This window comes from Equus przewalskii, chromosome 22 (assembly GCF_037783145.1).
Source record: "Equus przewalskii isolate Varuska chromosome 22, EquPr2, whole genome shotgun sequence".
NCBI classification, from domain to species: Eukaryota; Metazoa; Chordata; class Mammalia; order Perissodactyla; family Equidae; genus Equus; species Equus przewalskii.
The window spans coordinates 21,251,891-21,274,212 of record NC_091852.1 but is presented as its reverse complement, the minus strand read 5'-3'; the positions used below and the strand labels follow the sequence as shown (position 1 = coordinate 21,274,212).

At 42.7% G+C, this 22,322-nt stretch overlaps 1 protein-coding gene across 2 annotated transcripts in view; it reads right to left on the bottom strand.

Annotated features, from left to right (window-relative positions):
- Nucleotides 1-217: 217 nt before the first annotated feature.
- DMRT1 (doublesex and mab-3 related transcription factor 1) overlaps nucleotides 218-22,322 on the bottom strand; it is a 102,497-nt gene continuing 80,392 nt past the window's right edge. For both annotated transcript variants that reach the window (XM_070589686.1, XM_070589685.1), the window contains exon 5: nucleotides 218-1,381. In XM_070589686.1, coding sequence (XP_070445787.1) covers nucleotides 1,227-1,381 — 155 coding nt within the window. In that variant the 3' untranslated portion in view covers nucleotides 218-1,226. The remainder of the gene's footprint in view (nucleotides 1,382-22,322) is intronic.

Genomic DNA, 22,322 nt, shown 5'->3' with positions numbered 1-22,322 from the left:
CAATCGATACCGCTATACGATTCAGCCCCAAGAAGTGATTTATAATGTCAAACCTATATAGGTAACTCCACATTATTCTCTCTAAAACCACTGGTGGATGAAATTAAGAGTAAGTGCATTTAATAAAAAACAAGATGGTCAGGTTATTGATTACAACAGATGGGGGGTGAAATCAAATAGATGTTTTCAAAGCACAGAGCGAAGAAAATACAAGTAATTTCTTTTTTTCCTGTTTAATACCGCTCACCAAATATACACACAAGAAAATTCAGTCATCAATAACATTTTTATTTCAGGTACAGCTGCAACTACACAGAACAATGAATTTTTTTAAGACTAGTTTCATTTCAGGATGGCTTCTGTTACATAAGGAAGTACTTCACAAGCAATTTTTAACAAAATAATGAACTCAGAAATCTGTAGTAACTTTTAGAGATGTACTTATTTTCAAATCAGATTACAACCTAAGGTTACAAAATAGTCTAGATTGCATCCATTTTTTTCCCCTAGTAGAAAGAATAAGTATGATAAACTCAAATTATTCTAGAAACAACACCCAGGAACTCTGCATTACTAGGGTTACTTTAAATTGTGTTGTTTTCAAATTACCCTTTACAGAAAAGGTAGTGATTCTTAAGGGCTTTCATGTTTTTCTCCCTCTGACTATATTTCAGTCATGTTTTGGAGTTGGAGCTGGGTTAGGCTTTCCAACAGCCACACAGTATTTCCATTTACTCTGACCTTCTGCATATATCTAAAATAATCAGTAACTATGTCTGCTCTTTTCTTCTCACCGGTCAGGTCCTTGGCTAAATTTATATTTTTGCAGTTTTATTAAAATACTAAAATTCAAAAACATCTACGGCACCTAAGATTTCATTTTAAAACTAAAAGTAACATCTAATTATGACACATTTAGATGCAAACATACTGCTCGACTTGAGTGAATGATTGTATTTCTTGAAAACTACAAGTAAACCAGTGTCATAAAAAAAAAAGGGACAATGCTATTTAACTCTGTGGGCGAGGCACTTAATTCTGGCCGGTGGTAGTCACGGATCCTAAACTACTCCAAATGTATTTTAGCCTCTGGGCTAAGCTCTAACGAGTGTAAGCCAAACACATTCTCAACAGTTAAGTCAAGGCAAAATATTAACAACAAACCCTGTGTATTAATGGAATAAGCCTGCTATTTCAAGTGAACGGCCAAAGGCATCGGTTGCTGCTTACGCGTCCTCCTCGATGACGGGAGTGACCGTGAAGCTGCTGGGCTCCGAGGCGGACTCACATTCGAGCACTCCCTTTGTGCTCTCGTTACTAATAGGAGAGCTGCTGGAGAGGGAAACCAAGCCAGAATCTTGACTGCTGGGCGGCGAGAACACTGGGAAGTGGGGAGAGACGGAGAAGAGTCCGTTAAAAGTGGCTGGTCTTTCTACATTCACTATTCAATTAGGATCCACAAAGAGGCACTCTGCATTTCTACTCCAAGTTGAAAGGGTTTTTATAGACACATTAAAATACCCAGGGCTTCTTTGGAATAAAAAAATAGTATTTCTGCACAATACATCTATTTAACTCAAGGGGAAAGTTAGGAAGCATATAGTTCCAGTTTTATGCTCATTAAAAACAAAAAACAGTCTGCTCCCTCCGCTTTGGGGAAACTATTTCCACCCTTCACTGAGACCCTCCCCTTTATGTAAAGGATGCTAACGGAACTTGTCAAGTGATCCCCTGACAAATTATGGTGCCAAGCAAGACTCCACCCTCATCTTCCCACCATTTGAGAGGCAACTCTAGTTTTTCAATAGATAGCAAGTGAAGATGATATTTTATCAACTTGTTATTTCTCTTGGATAGAGGAGGACAAACACTTGGGAGGGGGTCAGCATACACAACTTTTAAAAACTAAAAAGCAGTAACTGGGACGCAAACTTTTTAAAAACAAAAGAAGTAAAAGAAACTGAATTATACCACACTAAAATATTAGTCAGGTGAAGATTTTAAAAGCAAACTTGTGAACATAAAACTCCACTGGGAAAATGACATTAAATAGGAAGGATGCAAAAGTAATAATGTGTTGAACAATTTTTGCAACCTTACAAGCCATAGTAGATACAAAATTTAAGCAAAAGGGTCTCTGACCTTCTTAACCTTAGCTGAGTTCAGATCCACCCCCAGAACTCCCTTCCTGCCTAGTGTGAATGTAATTAAGGGGAAGCTGCAGTGGTAATTTCTCTCCTCATTAACTTCCTGATTGGTTTCAGCCTCAGGATTTTGCCGGGCAGTAGTTTGTCACCAATTCCAAATGGCCAATCGTTAATACTAATGTTTGTGTAACTAACTGCCAGCATCTGCCACGGCTTCTTGTACAACAATAATGGTGAAAGGGTACATTAGTGCTCCTGTGTTAATTCAGCTTGTGTTCATCAATAGGGAAATCTATGATGTAATTAGCAAAATGCATTGGGAGCTGCGTGCTGAAGTCATTTGTAGAGAACTAAATCATAGTAGGAGCTGTACTGGGTCCTGATGTGTTTGCCATCAATACTTATTATGTTTGGAATTTAATAAGGTATATTACCATGCTGAAAAGAGACCTTTTTACAAGAGAACGCTATTTACGCTTGTTATGGATTTGGAAAAGGTTTGCTTCAGCCAGTGGAACCACACAGAAATAGAAGAACAGAGCTGGGATTTAAGCAGCAGACCTTTAACCACTCCACTGGACCAAATTATTTCAGAAAACCCCTTTCCTCTATTGTGACATATGGATGGACAGACAGATGGATGGATAGTTTTGTACAGCTACGTCAATATCCAATAAGGAATGGTATCATCTGAAAGCTTAGTAAGTGAATAAATTTGAAAAACAATTTAGGCAATTTCCTGACAAGCAATTACTTTTCATATTGATAGTATTTGTTTAGTAACTGAGATAAAAAGCAAGGGTAATATTTTAAAGCTTTTTTTTAAAAAAAAAGTAAAGAGCCATTCAATAGTATTTTATAGATGTCAGAAAAGCATGCACATGAATATATAAATATATAGTGGCAACCAAGAAAAACTGGGAACCTATGAAATCTGAAGCCTTCATTTTATTGCAGTTCATAAAGGCTTCTTACTACATTTGAATTGTTATATGGATTTAAAATTCCCTGCAAATCCAAGCTGATTTATGAATTGTGTTACATGCACAGGGATGTTGTATATACACAGAAATGTTTTCCAAAGGCGGTAGACTTTGCTCTGACATCTTGTCACCATACACAGATCCGGAGAGCGATGAAGAGCCAACCGGAGAGTATGAGTTAATCTGCCCACCCCCATCCCCACCTCAAACCAATGACAGAAGTTCCTCTACAAACAAGTGTGGGGAAGGAAGTGAACATTTACTGACTACTTCCTGGATGCCACATACTTTAATGAGGTATTTAATCCTCAAGCCATTCATTGAGAGAATTCTTCTCTCCATTTTACACAGGGGACTGACCCTGTGGAGCTGCCGAGGGCAGTGTGGCACGGGTCAGCCCCACTCTCTGGCTTGCTCCGTCCCTGCACCATCCCACCCTTGGGTACCCCATTTAGTCACTGGCCACTGAACCTTCCTAATCTCCGTGTGAGTTTAAAGAGGCAAAATAACGGACCCTTGTCAGACTAATGCAGAGGCTATAAAGGAACAGGTGAGTGTCCTTCTGACATATTCTGAACCCCTGGCCTGCCTTCTTCCTTCAGACAGCAGCTGACCTAGGAGATGCCCTCCACTCCAGCCACACACCTCCCACTCCCCATTTAGCCTATTTGGGATTGAAAAAGGGAGGGGCAGGAATTCTGCAAAAGAAAGGAATTAGGGGATGACCCCCTTTTGCTCTCACTTGCCTTGTGGGTATTTTCTTGGAAAGTATTCCTGTGACTTGGGGCTACAAGACATGCAGAGTATGTCACCTGCATGGACTAGGGAGGCTCCCAGCATACTTAATGCATGACTGCACTCCAGAGAAGATGCAAATAAATGAACTCAGCCTGTTTTGAACAACACCTGTATTTTTTAAAGCGTTTCTCCACTCAAAATTTAAATCCATGTTATTTTTACTTTTGTTCAAGGCTTAGCTTTGTCTCTGAGTAATGGGCTGTTGCAGTCAGGGATGGTATCTGTTTAACTCACTTTGTGTAGCACCTCATAAAAGCAGTTCTGAGTACATTAAAGATTTTGTAAGTGTTTATCTTAGGGACTAATGTCCAAAATCTATTTTACTAGCATCCTTAAAGGTACCCCCCCCCCATTTTAATACAGCTTCACTAAACTTTGTTGGGGGGAAAGAGTAATAATTGATCATTGTCAATCATTTTATACCAATTAAAAATTCAAAAGTCAAAATTACTGTTTTTGCTTTTTAAGTTGATTTTAATGAGCCCTGCCTGCACAAGGCTAATTCCAACTCAAAAGGTTCCTCTTAATTATTTTGTAAGAATGCTAATGCCCAGTGTCAGTGGGACTGTGAGGAAAGATACGCTGTTGGTAGCACTAGAAATTGGCTCAATCTTTCTGGACAGCAATCTAGTGACATGTAATAAGAACCGTAAAACTGCTCATACCCTCTGACCTGGTAATTCTACTCTGGGGAATAAGGCCAAAGAAAGAAAGAATAATTGGTCCAGAGATGCTCAACACACCACTATTTGCATCAGTGAAGATGTGAGCGCTTTGCTAAGGGGGTGGGGGTGGGGATAGGGGCAGCTGTGTTGGGGTTGGCAGGGGGCAGGAAGCATTCTCAGGCAATAAACAATCAGGATTATGCTACCCTGTAATCATCAGTAGGCTCCCAGCACTTACAGAAATGGAAGAAATGACTTCTGGAGACCAAAGTAGAGACTGAAAAGTAAGAAAAAGAAAAACCTACCCAAACTGATCTGTTTTCCTGTTACAATGAAAGGTGGGTAAACCTCTGAGACTGACCCTTGTCTGAACCAGCAAGCCTAGGATAGGTTTTCTCTCAAATAGCCGATTTGTCTACAGAAGCTAGAGTATTCCTTTATTATTATTTAAAAACAAACAAAAATCTTACACATAATCACTTTTACCTATGCTGAAGAAAAAAAAAAAAACTTGAGATGATTTCAGTAATGCCATCTAAACATCAGTACTCTTTTTTGGGAAAATATTATATACTGCCCCCCCGCCAATCTCTCTAAAAAACAAAACAAAAACGTCTCTAACTGCTAAATCTTTTGACACGGCAAAGACCCCTGACTTTTAACTTGAATGATCTGTTGGAAGTCAATGGACTGGAACGAATAATTCTCTGCCAGTGATGTGAGAAAACAGGGTATTCATTCTTGAGGAAAAAAGTTTTCTTCCTCTGTATGTTAAATACTATTAAATTCCCACTAAGAAACCATTTCAAAATAAAACACGTAAGTGGCATTCTTCAATTGTTAGGAACTCTTCACTCAGATGGTGACAGGAAGAAAATAAAAGTGCTGGCCTCTTGGGTTTCCTTGAATTTGCAGGCGTTTAAGAGTCTGGTGAAAATTTCTTCAACAACAAATTCTTCCGCTTTGTGATAACCATGGTGTTTGGAAATAAAATCATGTCCAATAAATACCACTTAGCAGATATTTAATGTTTCACAATAGAACTCTTTTCCAAAGTGGAACTGCTGCCCTTCTCACTAACATTTAAAATAATTAGGTTTATCTGAGCCGTCGGAGGCTTGGCAGGTTCAGTTTGTACTTTGAAACAGCATTAATTCTTGGCACTCAGAACAAGGGATGAAAGGTAAAGATATGAATGGAGATCTTTATTCAACCTGATCTATCATGGATTAGCTCATTCTTTTCCAGTTCATGCCTGCACTCTAGTTAAGAGGAAGGCTGAGCTGTAACTGATGTAATTAGAAACCACAAGCTGAGAAAAAATAGCCCTTTATTAATCTCCCCCATTTACTACGTATTTACTAAAAAAAATAATAATCTTTGAAACAATTAAATGTGTTTTTTCCACTAAGTGTAATCAGAGAGTAGTGATGAGAGAGAGGGACTGTTTAGGACTATGCTTTTCCTGAAGATGTATCTTAATTGTCAGTTCTAAAATCTAACACCAGTTTTGAGAGGGGCCAGCTCTACATTTTGCATAATGGAGAAAGAAGTGGCCAAGCCAGGGCAGACAAGAGCTCCTGCAGATGGAACCACGTCCATTATCAGTGCTTCCTCCTTGATCTGACTATCACAGCCTTTGTCACGGGAACTACCATTTTTAAAAACTAAGTGAACTTACAACAGAAAGTACATATTATGCAATATCAACAGTATCTCTTTCCCTCTAAATTCCTTGTATAACATTTATATACAATTCACAAAATAATAGTAGAACAGCTTTTTACTTCTCAAAATAAACAGAAGGCTATCAAGCGTCCTTCTGTAGCATGTTGGAGAGAGCGCTGACCTGGGAGTCTGCGGACCCGGGCTCACAGCGTGGCACAGCTGTGCTGCAGGCTAGCCATCCTGCTGCTTGAGAAACTAAGGGACATGCACCGAACCTACTCCCTCACCCACCTGCAGAGTTCAGCATAAAGGGAAGAATCTTTTTTTCTTTGTTTTTATATAGTACACAAAAAGGGAAAAGAGAGAAGGGACACCATTCAGGCTTCCTCGCCACCTGGGACCCAGGCAGAAGCATCTTGGGGCCAGGCCTTCCTCCTCCACCCCCACCCCCATGCCCTGCACGATAGACCCTCTCAGACTACAGCATGGCAGCTTCTGAAGCCCCACCCTCTTTGTTTATTTCATAGACTGGGTACCAAAACCAACCTGAATCTCAAAGCCAGCCCATGAATGAGCACTGCATCCATGACAGCAGCCCTCCCCAGACAGGGGCTCAGCACCCTCCAAGTACGTCCTCACTCCTCACCTCCCAAAAACCTCCTGCCCATCAGCAGCAGTGATGCTCCTGGCTGCTCCCTCATCCCCAAACTGTCACCCATCAGTTGTGGAAACTTTTCTCTCACTGACTTATTTCTTCCCGAATACTTTCCGAAGTGAGCAAGTGTGTACGTGATGGGTTAACTCATTATCCTCGGCTCAACTGACTAGTCTCATGCAGGGAGGCAGCATTTGGTGACACACACAATCCAAACATTCAAAGAGCCTCCAATTCACTGGGTTTTAACCAAAATATGCTCAGTCTCGAAACCTAAACATAGTGTGCCTTTTACTTCTCTTCGACAACAACATCCTGAGGTAAATCTTCACCTCGGCTGACTCAGCTCTGTTTTCTTCTTCAGTGAAATAACCACAAAGCAGACTCTGAAGAAATCAGCTATACTACCTGGGTGACGAACTTAAGCATCCTGGGCCTCAGTTTCCCCAGCTGTGAAATGAGGCTAACAACAGGTCACTGTGATATACTGAGTATATATTAGTTCCCTTACTTCCTTTGTCTGCAGTCTAAGTCTCAATGTTTTAAAGTTAGAAGATTCTTGCCTTTTTTTTTTCAAAGATTGGCACCTGAGCTAACAACTGTTGCCAATCTTTTTTTTGTTTTTATTTTTCTCCCCAAATCCCCCCAGTACATAGTTGTATGTTTTAGTTGTGGGTCCTTCTAGGTGTGGCATGTGGGATGGCGCCTCAGTGTGGCCTGACAAGCAGTGCCATGTCCGCGCCCAGGATCTGAACCAGTGAAACCCTGGGCTGCCAAAGCCGAGCGCGAGAACTTAACCACTCGGCCACGGGGCCGGCCCCCAGATTCTTGCCTTTTTTTTGAGGAAGAGTAGCCCTGAGCTAACATCTGCTGCCAATCCTCCTCTTTTCGCTGAGGAAGACTGGCCGTGAGCTAACATCCATGCCCATCTTCCTCTACTTTATATGTGGGACACCTACCACAGCATGGTGTGCCAAGAGGTGCCATGTCCACACCTGGGATCGGAACTGACAAACCCCGGGCTGCCAAAACGGAACGTGCGAACTTAACCGCTGCGCCACAGGGCTGGCCCCCAGATTCTTGTTTTTGAAGGTGCCAGAATTCAATCAGGATTTAGTACAAGGTCCATTCACTCCAGGCCACAAACGTGCACCTTTTGGAGAGCGCCAGGAACCAGGAAGAGGAGGAGATAACTTCCTTTTGGGTCTATGTAATAGCCGAAGTGTCATATAGAACCTATTCCTCACTTGATGACAGGTCCCTCGTTACACAAGCTCTGCCTTTTTCATTTTTGGGGGGAGGGGTTGAGAAGATGGCTGGTGTCAAGTCAAAATCAAACAGCAGAATGTCTGTAGACATGCTTTATAAACCACACAAAAAGTAGTGTTGTTACGCAATGATCAAGCAAACCATCCCTTCAGACAGCAGTATCTGGGAGCAGGCAGGATCTCTTGTTTTTGAGCCTAAGTTTGTCCTAAAAGTTGGGAACTCTGGGAAGTACTGTCATGGGCTTCTGAGTTCCAAAAGAAGTAGGGCTCTGCTCAGTCCCTAGTCTCCAATGGCTGAGTCCCTGGAGCCCTGGCTGAACGCGGCTCGCTGGGCTACCAGAAGCTGCCCCTCAGTCCAAATGCAACGGAGCAGAGCAAGGGGTAGGCGTGTGGGCTCCGGAGGTGGAGGAAGCCCCTGGACAAGTCCCTTACCTCCTCATGCCTCAGCTTCCTCATCTGTAAAATGGAGACAGAGTAGATGGTTCTACAAAAAGCACTGAGGCCCCATTAAGCCCGATACAGCTGAAAAAACCCACATTACAATTGCACACAGCTTCACCATGTGGTCACCCACACGTGTGGCCTGGCAACATCAGCACCTCAGCAGCGGATGCTGACCGAATGAAGCCCTGTTCCTAGCGTGACTTCCCAGCCCCTATCCTGCTCTCCTCTGCCCTCGTCTACAGCCACTCCTGCCCTGCTTCATCTTTCTTGAGCGCTTGAGGGGCTAGTGCTGAGGAAAATCGGGCCGCTGTTCCCAGCCCAGCTCCTCAGTTCTGGGGAGGCAGACCGTTTTCCCACCCTGTAAGTGCACTGATGAGGGCAGAGGGGCCAAGGGTTGTCCTGCTCCCAGGTTGGGCTCTCCTCGCTTTGGAGGGTCCATTAGGCTAAGCCAAGCCCTGCTCCAAAGAGAGTGGGCGTGTGAGAATCAGTGTGGAAAGACCACGAGCTCCATCATCACACACTAACACCTCAACGCACACTTCCGAGTCTCAGTTTCTTCAACTGTTTGTGTTATCTCACAAAGTTGCTTTGAGGATTGAGGAGGATATATGACAAAATAGTTTGTCAATGTGAAGACTCAATACACCTATCTGTCACAATGTTCTTTGCTGCCTCTCCTCTGGCAGGAGCCTGTATACTTCTCTGGGAAGAAGTATGAGTGAGTCTCTGTACTCCCCTGTCTGAGACAAGACCAAGAAATTACTAAGATTTTTATTAAATATTGATTGGTAAAGAAACAAAAAGAATGAGTGACAAGACAGCTCCAACATTCTGGAATGTTCTCCAACAAGTTTCAATTCTGATGTTCAGGGAAAGGTGACTTTTACTTTATTCATCCTACTTTATAGACCAAAAGACTGAAAGTTAAGATAAATTCCAAACTTAAACCCGAGCCTGTTATTTTGTGCTTTTGACAGCATCATGCACAGGCCTTCAGTTACACACGACGTTTCCTGAGCCTGGGCCAACGGGCCAGGACACTTGGCTGAACCAGGCTGTGACGGAGGGCCATGAGAACCACCTTGTGGCAGAAATAGGAAGAAAGCCTACAAGGTTCAAGACAGCATCTGGCAAACTGAAATCAAGCTGAGAACATCCACCATACATTGTCTAGCACAGTGCAGTGCACACAGTAGGTGTTTAATAATGGAGGGATGAGTGGGAAAGACTATGGAATTTAGTCTTCACGACACATGCTGTCACCCCAAAACAGGGCTGACCCACACATCAGCAAAGACAGTCTCAAGCCTAAAACCAGTTTTGAGGACTTAAAAGTGCCAGACTTTATTTAAGTCTGTCTGTTTTAATGCACAGAGCTCTATGCAAAGCCCAGGCCCTGAGGCAAAAAGAAAAGCTGCAACAAACACACCCTGGGACAAGTGGTAGAACCATGACCTCAGCCGGGGCAGAGGCCAAAGAGCCTGGCTCTCAATGAGCACCCGGGACCACGTTCCGCTGGGACTCTGCAATGCAAGCGAGGGCTCAAGTGCACATCCAGTGCCATGCCTGGGTGGTCACATGAGCAACTGGATTTGAAAACAGAGTTCAAATGCAGGTATGATCATCTCAGAAAATAAGAAAGACCAGGCAAAGAAGAGGCTCTACAAGTCCTCCCTGGCATAGATTTCCCATGTGATTCTGGGACAGCTGTTTTCTCAGATAAAGCAGGCTGCGGCATCTGCCATCCTAGAAACTGGGGTGGCCCTGTCCAGATATTTTGCAACAAGAGAAATTTTTCAAGTAACCTTGCAGAGAATTTTCTTTCCCTGAGAAGAAAGAGTCACAGATGCTTCAACCCTAAGGGATAATATACGATGGAAACCTCAACCTTGATGGGCATCTTACTAAGGCTAAGAAAAAGGATTAAGGTTTTGGAGTCAATACCACTGCCAGGAGAGCGGGTCACAGTGAGAGTGAACGCGGCCTTCTAAATGAGGGCCCACCATCAGCTCGGTTTCCCGCTAATGTGCCAGGCTGCAGTCAGCTTTTCACTTTGGAATTACATCATCTCCCAGCAAACACAGTTACTCAAAACAGGGAAGATGCGCAGCTTTAGCTATATGGTTTTTAGGAATTCTTTCATTTAAAAATATTCTGAGACTTTGCAATTGAAAGAATATAAGAGAAAGTTCATCAGCTATTTCTCAAGTAAAACTTGCATAAAATTTGCAGCTTATAGTGTGAAATTAAATACTGTGCCCCAATTTGTATGCTAGTAGCAAGGTAGAGAACTGTGTCAGGTACATTATCTTATCTTTACTACCAGGAGACTCAGTCTTCTTCAAAAAGCAAATACAAAACTTTGTCAGTACTGGCTATCATACTATGCCAACTTTTCCTTCTCTTTCTAATTAGCATTACAAGAAATTTAAGACTAGTAATTAGTCATGTGTCGCTTAATGATGAGGACATGTTCTGAGCAATGCATTGTTAGGCGATTCTGTCCTTGTGTGAACCTCACAGAATGTACTTACACAAACCTAGACAGTACAGCCTACTATACACCTCAGCTACATGGTGCTGATCTTATGGCACACGGCACCACCATCATCTATGTGGTCCATCGTTGACCAAAATTATGCAGTGACCGTCACTGCATAATGCAAGGTTAAAATTATGACGTTGACTGTCATTATGCAGTGTTTTTATTAATATTTTTCTCTGATACAGAAGAAGTTGGCAAACAACAGGACACATCTAAATAAAACATGTATCGGATGAAATCAATCAGGACAGAAAATTCCAGGCATCTCCAGACAGGAGAATACATGCCTCCTCGCAGTCACACAACTTATTTTATCACTTAAATACAACACAGGCACCGTGGATGGATAAGGGAGTTCAGATTACAGGAGCGAGAGTACACTCTTTTGGAATGGTTCACATTAAGGGTGAATAGAAATAAGAAAATAGTGCAAACGGTACGTTTTTCCAAAAGACTATTTCTGCACTTTGCATAAGACCCCAACAACTGAAAAAATTGAATGTATGTATTTCTTAAAATATTTTCTTTAAAATGCCATCTGTTCCATTAGCCCCCAAGAAAGGACTTCCACCCTAAAGCTGTTAATCTGTGGGTGCTGGAAGGCATTCAGGGAATGTGAAGGCACGTGCCCTCTCCAGGTGTTTATGATTATTTTTAAATTGTTTCAGGAGAGAAAAGTTCATGTTTGAACAAGTATTTTAGTTTGCCTTCAAGAAAAGTTTTCCTTTTTCTCCCCAACTGCATCCAGTCTGAAGGCAAACTTAACGGTAGCCTTTCTTTAAGGGCTTCTCAGAATAACCACCAATGGTGTCTGGGTGAGAGGCTCCCGGACAGGGCCTGCGGGCGCTGGTCAGCCAGGCTCAGCTCTCACCTCAAGGAAGGAACCTAACGCTGGCAGCTATTTACCAAAGCACGAGACCAATTTTTACTTAACTCTTCCTTCCATTGGTCAACAAACTGATTTCCCTTTCAGGATTAAGTTTTCTGTTTTTAATTTTTTATTATGGTTAAATACACATAAAAAATATACCATTTTAACCATTTTTAGGTGTACAATTCAGTGGTATTAAGTGTATTCACATTTGTTGTGCAACCATCACCACCTGCCATCTCCAAAACTTTTTCATCTTCCCAAACTGAAACTCCACACCTATTAAACACTAACTCCCTGCTCCCCCAGCCCCAACCACTCTTCTACCTTCTGTCTCTATGATTTTTTCTTTTTCGAGGAAGATTAGCCTTGAGCTAACTACTGCCAGTCCTCCTCTTTTTGCTGAGGAAGCCTGGCCCTAAGCTAACATCCATGCCCATCTTCCTCTACTTTATATGTGGGACACCTACCACAGCATGGCATGCCAAGCGGTGCCATGTCTGCACCCAGGATCTGAACCGGCAAACCCTGGGCCGCCGAGAAGCGGAACGTGCTCACTTAACCGCTACACCATCGGGCAGGCCCCTGTCTCTATGATTTTGACTGTTCTAAGTATATAAGGAGAAGTATACAGTATTTGTCTTTTTGTGAGGGGCTTATTTCATTTAGCATAATGTCCTCAAGGTTCATGCATGTTTTAGCATGTGACAGAATTTCTTTCCTTTTTTAGGTTGAATAATATTCCATTGTATGTATATACCACATTCTGTTTACCCATTCATTTATCAATGGGTATAGGGGTTTGTGTCTGCCTTTGGCTGGTATGAACATCCGTATTCAAGTCCCTGTCAATTCTTTCGTGTATATACCCAGAAGTGGAATTGCTGGATTATATGGTAATTCTATTTTTAATTTTTTGAGGAACTGCCATCCAGTTTCCCACAACAGCTACACCATTTGACATTTCCACCAGCAATGCATAAGGGTTCCAGTTTCTCCACATCCTCAATAACACTTGTTATTTTATGTTTATTTATTTATTTTTAAAATAATAGCCATCCTAATGGGTGTGAAGTGCAGGATTCCATTATTGATCCTTTTCTATTAACCCTTTCCTCCATTTCTTCCCACTCTTCCCCAACCCTAACCTACTGTCCTGTCTCTATTTTATCACCACCAAAGGTGACTGAAGAGTCTGCCTCGCCGCCACTCACTGGGTGACGTCTGACAAACGCAGCGCTCTTATTTCCAGAAAAATGTTCTCAAGGTCACCCAGGACCTGCTCATCACCAAAGCCAATGGCCTGTTCTAGTCTTTTCCTTCTTCCCTCAGGAGCACTGGACAAGTGACCATGCCCTCTTCTCTCCATCTTCCTCCATCACTCTCCAGGTTTTCTCCCCTCCTCTGACTATCTCTTCTCTAACCCGTACCCTAAGCACAGACTCTCTCCAAACTACCTGACTTGGTCCTCTCTTGTCACACAAGCTTTCAATATCACCTCCTTGCAAACAACTTCACAATTTATATCTCCTGCCCTGCTTTCTCACTGAAGACTACTTCTGCATTTTAAATATCTGTTCAACATCTTCACCTGCATGAACCTCCTGCAGTGCAAACTGTCTTTAAAATTGAACCCACCATCTTTTCCTCCAATAGTAAACCTGACCCTCCCTCCTGTCTTGGGTTCTGAGGACACCCACTTCACCTGCTCAGGCTCTGAGCCTCAGGCATTATCTTAGGAACCCGACTCCCCATCTCCTTCTCTCATAAGCAGCTGCTAAGTCCTGCTCTCTTGAGCTCCACGGAGCTCTTGCACGTCTCTCTCCTTTTCAATTGCCCTACCCACCACACTCTAGTCTGAACTGCCGCCCTTATTATCTTGTACTTCATCTGCTGGCATTTGGTTGCCCTATGCAGTCTTCTCTCTCTACTTCACTTTACCCAGGATGGCCCATTACACTTCCAAAAGCATGTCTCTAACAAGACACTGGTGGCTTCTGAAAAAGTCCAAAGTCATTGGCCTGGCGTTTGAGGAGCACCCCGATTTCCTACCTCTCCCCTGCACTTAGCCATGTTCCAGACTCACTCCTGCTCTTGATCCTAGCACAGATCTCAGTTCTCAGCTCCTCTGACACTGAGCTCATGTTGGTCCCACTGTCTCCCCAATCTCCACAGCTCAACACCCAGCTCAAAAGCCAACGTTCCCCAATCTCCCTCAGTAGAAACAACCTCACCTCCTTCTAACGCCCCAAGTATTCTGCCTGTGCCTTTCTTGTGGCACTATCCCTTTCACCTTCCTGTCACCTCCCATTAGAGAATGAACAACTCCCATATAGGACAGGGTAGGTCCATGACACATTCATCTTTGAGGCCTTCAGTGGTCACCAGTTAAAAGCCTTACTCATGTAAGCCCTCAACAAGGTGGAGTAGATGAATGAATGAACTAGTCATAGCAGTTGGTCAAAACCAGCTGATCTGTTTCCTAGACCCTCAATCAAACATGACCAGCATACTTTATGAGGATGCCTGAAAAGAATGGTGGAGAGGCGGCTATAACGACAAGAGAGAAGTGACAGCTGCCAGCCCTACACGAAGGAAGGGGTGAGGAAAACCTAGAAAGCAGGCGGGGAACCAGGAGAGCAGGAGTACAATAAGAGATGTGACAGTGAACCTGAACCCTCAAGAAAGGACCAGCATCCTGAAGGGAAGAAAGAAGAGGACCCATTTTATAAACATCCCTGCCATCACAGGTTGGGAGGCAGGGAACTCTTGGCAATCGCAGAAGAAATGGTCAGTTATTTGGAAAATTCATTTATGTGAAACAGATCATTTCTCAGTGATGGCGAGTTAAGGAGACATCATGAATCTACTCATAAACTCAGTCCTTGGTAGGATGTAACTTTACTCTGGACACTAACAGAAATATCACAATGACTTAAGCTGGAAGACAGAAAGGTCTATAGACTTTTTTTTTTTTTAAAGATTGGCACCTGAGCTAACAACTGTTGCCAATCTTCTTTTTTTTTTCTTTTCTGCTTTTTCTCCCCCAATCCCCCCCAGTACATAGTTGCATATCTTAGTGGTGGGTCCCTCTGGTTGTGGCATGTGGGATGCTACCTCAACGTGGCCTGATGAGCAACGCCATGTCTGTGTCCAAGATCCGAACCAGCAAAACCCCGGGCCACCAAAGTGGAGTGTGCAAACTTAACCACTCAGCCATGGGGCCAGCCCCTATAGACATTTTTTTCTCCATAGTAAAAGAAGCTTATTAAAACTACTACCTTAAAAAAATAAGTAATGTGGATTTGCTTTTATTATTGATTGACTGATTGATGCTTGATTGAAGATGCGAACAACACACTACGTAAGCTTGATTCAACAGACATACATAGAACTCTGGCCCCAACAATGAGCGAACCCACAGTCCTCACAAGCACGCGTGGAACATCAATACGAAATGAGCGTGGACTAGTCCACAAAGCCAGTCTCCACAAATTTCAAAGATGTATATCTTTCAAGCCTTTGAAGTCTTGGAGATTTAAGTCTGTACTCTTGTCAGAATAACTACTAAGGAGAAAACCTTCCAGCTTTAAAAAATGATAAACAAGAAGAATATAAATTTCAGTGACTCTGACTAACCAACAGGCCGACATTTGGTCACAATATAATTGATTTCACCCTTAATGCTACTGTTCAAAGTATTTAAATGCCTGGGCACTGACTCCAACCCACATACTCCTCCTCCATCCCACATTCCAAGCAGATCAGGTATTTTCACACTTGGTTCATCTTCAGTGAAGACTGTAATTAAATCTTTAATTTGAAAACAAGACTGGAAGTCCAGCACCCCCTACATTATTGGCTGCCCTCGAAGCTTAGAGCAAAGAGCAGTCAAATAACAAATGGCGACCTCAGCTCCTTCAAGCTTAAGTAATCTGCTAATTTCAGAAGGTACCAACCAATTTACATGTGCAAATGTTTTCCACAGTTATCTGCAAGCTTCCGGGGAATCAGAAACGTTATTTAAATTGCATAAACTGTCAAGTTTACACGCTGCCTGGCCCTTTGATTACACCATAATTTTTAAAGCGTGAATTTCAGAACACGCTTTATTTCAAGTCCAAGGTGTTGGAAGAGGCCTCTTAGGGAGCTGAGTAGTCTCAGGAACATGATGACTACTGTTGGTCTTCTTCATTTCTTAATCTACCTCCAGAATGGGCTAAAACTCTTCTTAAGCATGAAAGAAGGCAGTGGAGTGCTACTTGGTTACTTAATTCACAGAATATTTACTGAGCATCTGCTGTGTGCCCACCACTGTTGCAGACACCGGAAACAGCCGTCAATAAAACAAGTCTCTGTTCTCCTGAGGAAAACGCCAGGGACACTTGTAATCAGAGATACCTGGGACCAGATTTCGGCTGGGTCACTTATTAGAGACTGTGGGCAATAACTTAACAACGCTGAACCTCAATTCCTCATCCATTAATGGAAAACAGTATGTCAAAGGCTGTTGGAATTAAAACTAAAATATACCAAGGATTCAATCGACACTAGTTCCTTCCTCTGCTTGTCCCTTTCCATAATAAGAGGTCAGACAATCAGGAAGTGCTTTAAATGTACACCAGGGACCATGTGAAGCAAAATCCTTGTCTCAACTATTCTTTGTGTCTCCCTCGCTCTTCGAACGTTTTTTTTCTATTCGTAGGAATCTTGTGTTCTCTCATCCTCTCCCCTGGTCTCCTCCCTGCCTCTCTTCCCCTCCACCCACTCCAGAAATAGTTGTACTCTTGGAGTACACCGCTTGGAGCTCTTGATAAAAAGCATCCAATTAAGGGGCTGGCCCCGTGGCCGAGTGGTTGGGTTCGCGCGCTCCGCAGCAGGCGGCCCAGTGTTTCGTTAGTTCGAATCCTGGGCGCGGACATGGCACTGCTCGTCAGACCACGCTGAGGCAGCGTCCCACATGCCACAACTGGAGGAACCCACAACGAATACACAACTATGTACTGGGGGGCTTTGGGGAGAAAAAGGAAAAAAAAAAAAAAAAAAAAAAAAAGCATCCAATTAAACTAATTCACTCAAGAGGGAAGTGCAGGCCGCATGCTCTAACCCTCTTGTTGACAGTTCATTTCAAAGGGGTGGCTTCTAGACACTGCAGAGATCGCCATCTTTGGGGGCCGGGCAAATTTTTAAAGTGTTGCCCATATCACTTAGTATACAGAATGCACTGCTATTAAGTGGGTAAATCCTTGAGTTTCACTTGTACTACATCAGGTTTTCGTAATTTACAGAAAAGACACATTCTTGAGGAGTGACGTTGTGGTCCATGCCTGGTCTGCATCCCCACCTAGAACGGAGTCACAGAGAATCTCAAGCTGATAATCCGCTTCCCTTTCACTCTGCCTTCCAGGAACTTAATTAGAACGTAGTCCTATGGATAACTAGAAAACAACAGGTATTTAAAGAATAGAATTACAAGACTATTACTTTCTGCTAACAATAATTCTCATGTTTTCCAGTGCTTCAACGAGGCTCCAGAATTCTAATGAAGTATTTGTCAGAGTGCTGAATAAAATGAACTTTTAATTATTTTTGTTAGGAAATATGACTAGTTACAACACTAAACCAGATAAAATTGAGAGAAAAGGAAAAAACACAAATATTAGCATTAGCTAAGGAAGGCGTTTGGTAGTTATGGGGAAAAATTTTTTATAATGCTAAACCAAGGTCAAATATTTACATAAAAAATACTTAGAACCTTCTGTGTCAAAACAAGCTATTAAATAACAAAGGACTTAATTTGCTTTAATAAACATGCATTATTTTTGTAGTAACAAAAAAGGCAGAAAACAAGGATAACAGGAAATCAAAGACAACAGAAGCCACTGCTGGAAGCCTGGCTCTCCTCTCTTGAACTGGAGGAGTGAACTGCTCTAATGAATGTGGCTGGTGGACACTGGGAGAAACAGGAATTCCTATCCTAGCAAGGCTGGTGTACCAGCCTCAGGCAGGAGCTGGTTAGTGCTGACTTAGGTAAGCAGGCTTGTGAAATGCGGTTCAGCCCACATTATTTATTAGCATAATTATTAATAATAATTGCTATCATTCCTTGAGCCCCAATCATGTTCCAGGTATTGTACTTTACTTATCATCTTCACAAAAACGCTTTGGGGAGGTGACTATTAATATCCACCTCTGACAGATTTTAAAAATTGAGGCTCAGAGAGGATGATTAATTAGCATCCATGGTCACACACGTGCAGAGTGTCAGAGACTCGGGACTTGAACATGGGACTGTCCGCTACTAGGCCACGGGACATTGTGGTAGGTTTGCTGGTTTATTTCCTCTGACTGCCTACTGCTGACATGCCCCAGGGGACTCTCTGTCATGAGTTTTCCTCTTCTGCACATTCATGGAGTTGCTGCCCGATTTCTTCTCCAGAAAGCCATGGTTTTCCTACAAAAGGACAGCTCTGAAGTCCAAGGCACTGCCAGAGCTGCAGGTTTGCCTTCTGAAAATGACTCCAGGGGACCCCAGTTCCCACATCTTTCAAATCGACTTTCCAAGCAGAAGAGACTTCAAGGATCCATCACGTGATTCAGTGGAGTGAAGGGTTCAGGGGAACTGAGCAGTTTGCTGCCTATCAGATTCCAGGTTCAGAAAATAGGGGTCCACTTGGCAGAACCCTGCATTCTCTTCAAGAGCAATCTCTTGCTGCAGAGCCTTCTGCGCTCCAAACCAGCAGGGCACAGAGGATGGACAGTCTGTCCTGGCCAGCAAGGAGGCTGCCAGGGGCCATGGAGAGGAGGCCGACTCTACTAAGACTCCTGAGCATCTGGTAGGAGAGTCTGAAACGGAGCCATAGGATCTGGGAATTTGAGAGCTACCAGACACCAAGATGTCAAGCAAGAGCGTCCAAGGGATCTTATTCTTCCCAAGTTACAGGTGCCTGGGGAGACGAGAGGAAAGGGGGACAAAGACCCTTCCCAATACAAAATCTTTGCCCCTTCATCTGATTCAAGATAATGATGACATGCATTGTTCAGCAAAGCACACATCCGACAGAAGGAGGAGAGCAGGGACTGAGCACGCAGCGGGTGGGTTGGCACCAAGGCCAGTTCCACCCCCGGGGCCTCACACTCACCGCCACATTCCCCAAGCACATGGAGGCACAAGAGGGCGGAATTCTGGGCAAATCCATACAGGTGAGTTTTCAGAGTAGATAAGTAATTACCCAATTCCACCTCATGTGACCTTCCATGAAGTTAGGATGGAGACAATGAAAAATGAACCAATTCACCCCAGCAGGCTCCAGCACCTCCCGGTCAGCAGTATCAAGGGCTCCTGATACATCTAACAGAAATGCTGCGGTGCCTGACCGGGGCCACCAGCGGGAAAACTCTATCAATCAATGAAACTAACAGAGAGTCCAGCTCACGCTCAAATCTAAAGCTAGACATCACGAAACGGTTCGTGGCACAATAATAAATTCTCAGATTCATACGGTATGTCTTTAAGACTATCCTGTTTTTCGGCTAAGTCATCTTTGGGGCCTCAGTTTCCACATCTATAAAGTGAGGGGGTTGAGCTCGATGACTTCTAACTTCTCTCCCAGAACTAAAATTCTCTGCATTATGGTTTCTCATTGTGTTATGATTTCTCAAATCTCCATTTCTTTTAAGCTCCAAAGGTTTAAGTGCCCGCTCAAAGTCAGAATTAATGAGTAAAAACAGACCTGGGTAATTTAGCACCAAGCGATTACTTCCAAATCAAGAAATTAAGACTTTTTCTTCTCTAATAGAGATATTAATATTTTCTGTCAATAATGGACTAAGCTCTTTCCAATCACAGAGATTTTGCCACTAAAAGGGAGGTTCAATTCCTCCATCTTGGTGCTGCTGTAGAAAAGTAGCTTTAGGTGACATGTGACAGCCTCTGCCTCAAAATCAAAGGCTGATCATGTTATGATGACTCGGTGGAAATCAGATCATTAGCTAACTTTTCACAACAAATGTCCTAACACTACCAGTTCTTCAGTATCTTGATCGGCTCAATCAATGAATCCAGTCTTTGGTGGAGTGTCAATCACCGTCTTTTGTGTGAATCTCAACTATTGGCCATTGTGACCTCGAAGACCTGGATGCCTACCCATTAGCACAGAGTGGACACGTCCCTATATTTTCCTACCGAGGAGGCAGCACATTTTTAGCCACAATGAAAACACAGTTGTCCCCACACTATGTTAACGAGAAAGCAGGTGAAACCGCCTTCTGCATTCTGGTTTTGGGCTGTCTTATAGCAGACTAGATCCTCTAGTAATGAGAAAGCAGCTACAAGCGATGAAAATCGCTAGTCTTTGCAAGCACTTCTGCTCGTATAAGAGCTGGTGTTTTTATGTGGAGATGGATTGGGATTCAGGGCAAGCTGACTGTTAGGCAGAGACGGACTATGCTGGGGGGCTTGTCTTTGTGACCTGTGATCTGCTCTTGCACTTTTCTTGCAGGGAGAGGAAGGAGCACTGGTGGATGACCTGGCGTCTCAGGCACTGCCCAGATGCTGGATGGGGGCACCTCCCTTACTGCCAGGCCACTCAAGAGGTACTCTGGCTTTCTGATGGAAATGAAAACCACTGAAAGACTCCATTTTCCACCCAGCGGCCAGAGAAAAATGTAGATGTACAATAATGTCACACTAGCAAAGGTTGTCTGAATGTGGTACTTTCAGATACTGCTGCTAGGAATGGAAACTGGTGCGGCCAGTCTCGGGATTAATTTGGCAGGATTTAACACAATATAAAATGCAGGCTTTCTTTGAAACACGTCTTCTTTGCACTTCCACAGGAAAACAGCAGCACATGTGTACAAGGAGACTGCAGCATTTGTGTAAAACAACATGACAGTCAATAAATAAGGAAATTAACCAGTAAAATAGGATCCGTCCAAACTGTGGAGTAGTATGCATCAGTTAAAAAGAATAAAGCAGGCCTACATGTACTAACATGAAAGATCTCTAAGACACACTGTTGATTGAAAAAAGTAGATCTGGGCATCAACATGTTCACCATGACTCCTCTCATGTTAAAAAGCCAAGCAAACTATATATTTCTACAGAAACATGTATCTGCATGTGACTTCATAGCAAAAAGTCTGAAATGACACACATTAAAAGTTTAGCTCTTGGGGGCCAGCCCCATGGCCGAGTGGTTACGTTCGCGCGCTCCACCCCAGCGGCCCAGAGTTTCGCCAGTTCAGATCCTGGGCGTGGACATGGCACTGCTCATCAGGCCATGCTGAGGCAGCGTCCTGCATGCCACAGCTAAAAGGACCCACAACTAAAAAAAATATACAACTATGTAGCGGGGGGATTTGGGGAGAAAAAGGAAAAATAAAATCTTAAAAAAAAAAAGTTTAGCTCTTGAGGCAACTGTTAAAATAAACAAAATAAAGGAACAGTAGGCATAACACAGTATGTACATCAAGATTACAACTGGTAAAAAAATATATATGTGTATTAAAAAAACCCTTGTCAGGAATTATAATAGAAAATAAAAATAGTCTTGTTCTGTTCATTTAAGAAAAAATAAAGTTATTTTAACTGTACGTTTAGAAACACATTCTAAAAAACCACAGTTTACCAAAGTTATTTTTAACTACTTGCTTTTAAATCTCTGACTTAAAAGGTACTCTTTAGAGGAATAAAGTACAAAAGATAACTGCATAACAAGTTTCATCTTGATAGAAGTATGAAATGGCTGATTATAAACTATTATGAAAGAGAAAAACATTACCTGGAGTCTACTTACACTGTTAATATAAATCACTTTAAACTATTTTGATTTTTGAAAATGGTACTTTCCGAAAGATCTAACTTGCTGACGAAATTTGCAATGGATTTCATTATTGTTGCTGATTTGTTACGAGGCAGCAGGTCTTCACCTAACAGAGGTCTGCACAATTCCTTAGGTTAAGTTAACCATTTTGGGATGTGTGCTTGAGACAACTAGATTAACTAAATTATCTTGTTAACTTAGTAAGTAGTCATGCACCTTCCAAAGCAAACAACTGACATTTACAATAAGAATATATTACAATGTCTATGTTTGAAATATTATAAAATAATGGTATTTTGTGACACATAGCCTGTTATTATAAGGGTGTGATATCATAATAGGGACACAAATATGGTATTTGGAATAAAGTTAAATTTAAAGCACTTCCAAAACCAGGATGTTAGAATCCGGCTTGGCTCCATCTGTGCAAAAGAGGTGGTTACTTATAAAA